The following is a 5765-nucleotide window of genomic DNA, read 5'->3' as shown; positions in this document are numbered from 1 at the left end:
TTTTCCCCCATCGAGGGAACTTAATACTTTGTCATTAGACGAGCTATTCATTTAGTCTGTTTGTTGAGAAAAATATGAAATTGATAAAATGGGTTATTAATCTGTACAACTGCAGCAGTGGAGGACTATTATTCTGCTGCGTGATACTGCAGAAGAACTGATGACGCCACGGGTTGATCTTCGGCTGACCAGTCAGCAGAAAGGGGCGTTTAATTCCCGCCCACATGTAGAAATCAAATATTCAAACTGTTTATTCATTTTTCGACCCATGAACGAAAAACGAAAATTTAAGCTGAATTCTCATTTTTCGTTTTTTGGAAAAAAACATAAAAACGAAAAATAATCAGTTTTCTAATTTTTCTGCTTTCAATATTAAATCAAAAAACAAATAATCGAATGATACACGGATTCAGGGGCCACTTAAAATTCATCTTAACCTACTTTCAGTATTTTTCATTCAGTCATTTTCACCATGTCATGTATCTTTAGAAGTAAGCTATAACAATTTCAACTCAAATAAATGTTTCATCATGTTTCATTTATTTGACAAATAATTTTGTATAGTACTGTGATAATAATATAAGCAACGGCGGATGCTTGGATAGTTTATTTCGAGACAGGTGCAGGTCAGAGTAATGGGCGTGCAAAAGGTGGCGTGCCAAAAGGTGAATGCTACAACAGAAATTAACCCCATAACCCTAACCATTTAGAAAGACCTTTATCCACGCCCCCTACCTTTCGGCACGCCCTAATCTTTTACCACACCCACTGCTCCAGCCCGCAGTTATCCCTACTTGTTCATTTCTCACTACGTGAACATGACTGAAATTAATTAATTTTCATTACCTGTATCTCTTTTTTTTTTGGTGTAGCTCTAATGAATATGTGAAGCTCCAGCCTCTGCATGCATTCTCGCTTTGAGTAATTTCCTATAGCACAATGAATTGCTTTTTTCCTTTACTGCCACCCACAGGACAAACTGTACATTGCACCCAAAATTGTTTGGTGTGATACGATTCCAAATTTAGGGGGGCCAGAGGGGGAGCCAAACTTGTTGAAGCTTGGATATATTCATACATTAATTTTACCATGGTGAATAAGCCTAAGGACCAGTTTGAAAGTTCTGTGCGACTGCCACAAGGGGGAGAAATGCGAAAATCGTATCCAAATGTCAGAGACAGTGGAAGGCAGCTTCAGAAATTCATCCGACCGTCCGATTGCCAGTCGGGAGAGGTTAATCGCTTCTTGTTGCCCCCTGTACACTGCACAACAAACGACGCATGATGAAGCTGAAATTCACCTCAAAATCTGCCAAATATTTTGAGCCAATTTTTGAGTTGTACGTCTCTGTTTGGACGGAAGTGATGGAGGCTACACCGTTCCGGGTTCGGAGGGTCCCACGTGTTAAAATTACAACAATATGGCCAGATAGGATACTGTCAGTGGTGCTCACAGACTGGATGGACAGCCCAAACCTCATTAAGTCATTTTTAGCTGACGGAGCATATGAAGGGGTGATTTTATACCATTTATACCATTAAACAGTCTTTGCTTCATCCATGTAGATTCAGAAATTGTTGTGTTTTAGGCTTTCAGCTGTGTTAAATATTAACATTTCAGATAAACAAATCATTAACAAACTAAATTCCACAGGTATTGTTTTTTAGGGTATGTATGTTATGGTTCAGTACAGAGTCTTACAGTTGGAATAACACACTTATAAATAAGACCAGGGCTACTGCTAATTTTTTTATTATTATTTTTTAACGTGAGAATTGTGCTAATCCTTTTAAACTGGTTAACTGCTTTCACAACATTGCTGTAATATCCAGCCGTACCTGTTTTCACCCTGCATATCTTCCGTGCATTCACCAAGCCACTCCTTCCCTCCACGTCAACATTATTAATTTCCTACACAAAGTGTTGCTGTGGCATCAGTGTATCCTGTCATAGCTGGAGAAGCTGGTAAGTGTCTGGTGTCTTGGGTCTAACTATATAGTCGTGTCTTAGGTATTACAAGAGTGATCTAAAACTTGTAATTTTTGTTATTGATGTAAGCATGTAATGCAACCTAATCTTTTTTTTGTTATCATTTAAGTGTAGAAATATTAGTTATTTGATAATCTACTTGATTATATTTCTTGATTGCAAACTTAAGAAGAAGAGTCATGCTGGAGAGATGAAAATAGTTGTTTGTAAATTTGTAACCTTTGCCCCTGTTTGTCTCAATGAAGGATTGACAGTTAAATTAAATGATAGAGAAACAAGGTCGTTTAACGGGTTTGTCACCAATGCAGAAAGGGGTTAAAATTGGTGTGACTTTTTTTTTTTTTTAAACATTTCCTCCTACTCCAGGTTAGTGTACAAAGGTAAGTCATTTGGTTAGTTGATTTCCCTGAATAGAATGAACTCTGCGGTTATCAGATCATTGCTCTGAATTTGTTTACGCATCAAAACCAGCCCGGCACATTGTCTCAGCCAATGGTGTGAGTTTGGGGCGGAGCTATTCGGTTTGTCTGACCAATGGTAGATTGGAGAACTGTTCCATATTTGAAGAACATAAAATTGCACAGATAAAAAAGGCACAGAGTTTAGCCAGAGCGGAGAAGTTCATATGGATGTGTAATCAGTCGTCACAAATACAATGAATTTAACACTGGGGGTTGCCAACTGACTGTATTGTCAGCTGTATTGTAGCTTCATTTGTGGGACCTCTTTGATTTTAACTGTCTGTATTCCAGGACCTGTTTAGGCAGATCCAGTGTCTCTCATAAGAGTAAAAAAGGTTGTGTTGATGAGGTAAAGAAAGAGAAACCCATGCAAATAGGGTACAATTAGAATAAACAGGATAAACAGGTTGTGCTGATTCCAGTGATTGACAGTTTATTCACTTCCTTTCCTGCTCACTCATAAGCCATGTAACATTTCTATAAATGCTAACAATTTTTTATGATGAATCACTTTGGATAAAACCATCTGCTAAATGAATAAATGTAAACGTGTCATGACCTAAATATTTTCCCTGTGTAGGTGTGGCTGCTGTCCCTCCCTAATGCCTGTTTCTCCAGGCTATGCACATCTTAACCAAAATGAGCCTATGAACTCTCTGCGCATCTCTGTTGGAGGGCTCCCGATGCTGGCTTCCATGACCAACACTACCGACCCCCGCTTCCACATCAAATGGAAAGCCATTGTGGTGATAGCGTCAGCACTAACCCTCGTCCTCTTCATCTACATGCAGCTTTTGCCCTTTCACCCCCAAACCAGAAGCAAATTTGGTTTGAGGTTAAACCATCAGGAGGTGAGAACGGAGGGCCATTACAATGACACATACCCCCTAAGTCCACCAGAGCGCACGGAACAGGGCACACGCTACCGTATAGGGGTCATCGCTGACCTGGACACGAACTCACTCAGTGATAAGAAGCTGACCTGGTTTAGCTACATGCTGAAGGGTCACCTCCTGGTGTCGGAGAGTGGAGATACAGTGGCGGTCGAATGGGATGAGGACAGGGTGGTCTTGGAAAGTCACCTGGCAGAGAAGGGTCGCGGCATGGAGCTCTCCGAATTAGTGGTGTTTAATGGCAAGCTGTACAGCGTTGATGATCGTACGGGTGTTGTATATAACATAGATGGACTCAAGGCAGTGCCCTGGGTCATACTGCCAGATGGGGATGGCTCGGTTTCAAAAGGTTAGTGTTGCTATTGTACCCTTTTTGCAATTAAATTAAGCACAGCTGTTTTCAAAGTGATGTGAAGGGCAAGTATGGTAACCTATACTCAGAATCTGTCCTCTGCATTTAACCCATCCAAGTTAATGCACACACACACATTACGAGTTGAATTTAAGGTAACAGTCAAAAACTATTAAAATAAAGATATAATAATGAATGAAATTCAAAGCAATTAATTCACACATGATGTTTGATTCAGTTGTGGTTATTTCTGTGATTATTTCTGTGGTTATTTTCTTCGTTCTCTAGGGTTTAAGGCTGAGTGGCTTGCAGTGAAGGATGAGCACTTATATGTGGGGGGTTTGGGGAAGGAGTGGACCACCACCAATGGAGAAGTGCTGAATGACAATCCTGAGTGGGTAAAAGTGGTGGGATTCAACGGAGATGTACAGCACCAGAACTGGGTCCCTAAGTACGATGCTCTCCGCAGTGCTGCAGGCATCAGTCTGCCCGGTAAACAGCAGCCTTTCGCTCACATGCAGCGTGTATTTGTAGTGAAACGGGAGTGAGCAGTGAATTTGGTATTTTAAAAGTGACATTGATATCACAAGAACATTTGTGTCTTTTAAGAGTGTCAAGAGCTCTTGTAGTCTTAACACCCAGGAATACTTTATTTTCCAAGTTCCATGTTTCCATGTTCAATCGCTAGCATCACTGAAATGGATGCTTCATTCCCATTCCCTGTTCATTTCCTTTCTATTGTCATCTCAGGGTACCTCATACATGAGTCTGCAGCTTGGAGCGACACATTGCAGCGCTGGATCTTCCTGCCACGACGTGCTAGCAGCGAGCAATACGATGAGACAGCAGATGAGCGACGGGGCACCAATCTAATGCTCAGCTGCTCCCCAGACTTCCAGGACATTAAAGTGAGAAATGTTGGGCCCCTGAACCCTACGCATGGCTTTTCGTCATTCAAGTTTGTCCCCAACACAGATGATCAGATTATTGTTGCCCTAAAGTCTGAGGAGGATGCTGGGAAAATCGCCACTTACATTGTGGCGTTCACCCTAGACGGCAGAATCCTGCTTCCTGAAACCAAGATTGGGGACGTGAAGTATGAGGGACTTGAATTCATTTAGTGTCAGAGGGATTTGTCTGAAGGTAAATCCATGCCAAGGACTGGTAAATTCCTTCTTCTAGATGATGTACATCTAGATGTGGACATTAATGTGTCTTTATGTTGAAATAGTTGAATGACGTTTAAATAATGTCAACTGGCTATTGGCAGCCATTGCCTAAAATGTGGTTGTGGTTATAGAGACTAAAGGATTTAGTACATGTTGAACCTTTATTTTAAGAGACTTATCAGAGCCTCATTGCCATTTTCAACCGTGACCATTAGTGGTTTCACGACAGTACTGTACGTACCATGTAATGAATGTAACAGAATGAATTAAGTGAAGTGATAGACTATAGTACATGCATAAAATAGTTTACTGTACACACATTATAGCAGTTGCCATGTGGTTTTGTTGAATGTCTTTTTTTTTTAATCGTGCATTTTGGTTTTTATTTACTTTCTTGATCAGTGTCTTAAGCAGATCAGCTACTTTTTTTAAAATGCACCAGAGCTATTTATTTGTTGTTGCCGTTTTTTTCTTCTTCTGTTTTTTTCTGAAAACACCAGATTGAAGGTTTTTAAGAAAGAGTTTAGTGTACCTCATTTTCTTTTATCCAATTGCTTGAATCAGTCATAATCACTAAATGGCAAAATTACATATTTGAGTTTTTCTTAGAGATTTGGACTCTTGACTTTAGCCAGTAAGTAAGCACCCAGTAATTTTTTCCATAAGAAGTTTTGCACTCCCCGAGACACCCCAGTGGTTAGCTTATGTGATAGACAGCCTCTGCCCCAACCTTGAAGAGTCTGCAAGTGAGAAAGGACCAGTGAAGAGCAGTACCAGCAATGTTCTTTTCTGAGAGAGCATTGTTTGGATTTCAGAAGGAAAATGTGCCAACTAGAATACTGTACACACTAATAATAAATAATATTATAGTGATATGTACACGGCAAAAACCCCAGTGTTA

At 40.2% G+C, this 5765-nt stretch overlaps 1 protein-coding gene across 3 annotated transcripts in view; it reads left to right on the top strand.

Annotated features, from left to right (window-relative positions):
• The window catches only part of LOC107552124 (soluble calcium-activated nucleotidase 1-like), a 9290-nt gene extending 3970 nt beyond the window's left edge, over positions 1 to 5320 (top strand). Inside the window, exons 1-4 of one of the 3 annotated variants that reach the window (XM_016233953.1) lie at positions 1765 to 1965; positions 3031 to 3692; positions 3984 to 4187; positions 4446 to 5320. In XM_016233953.1, coding sequence (XP_016089439.1) covers positions 3053 to 3692; positions 3984 to 4187; positions 4446 to 4816 — 1215 coding nt within the window. In that variant the 5' untranslated portion in view covers positions 1765 to 1965; positions 3031 to 3052 and the 3' untranslated portion in view covers positions 4817 to 5320. Of the gene's footprint in view, positions 1 to 1764; positions 1966 to 2740; positions 3693 to 3983; positions 4188 to 4445 lie in introns of those variants that run through there. The other 2 variants (XM_016233951.1, XM_016233952.1) reach the window with 2 other exon arrangements.
• Positions 5321 to 5765: the final 445 nt, after the last annotated feature.

Source organism: Sinocyclocheilus grahami, unplaced genomic scaffold (genome assembly GCF_001515645.1).
Source record: "Sinocyclocheilus grahami isolate Dianchi unplaced genomic scaffold, SAMN03320097.WGS_v1.1 scaffold441.1, whole genome shotgun sequence".
NCBI lineage: Eukaryota > Metazoa > Chordata > Actinopteri > Cypriniformes > Cyprinidae > Sinocyclocheilus > Sinocyclocheilus grahami.
This window is presented reverse-complemented; position numbering and strand designations above follow the sequence as displayed.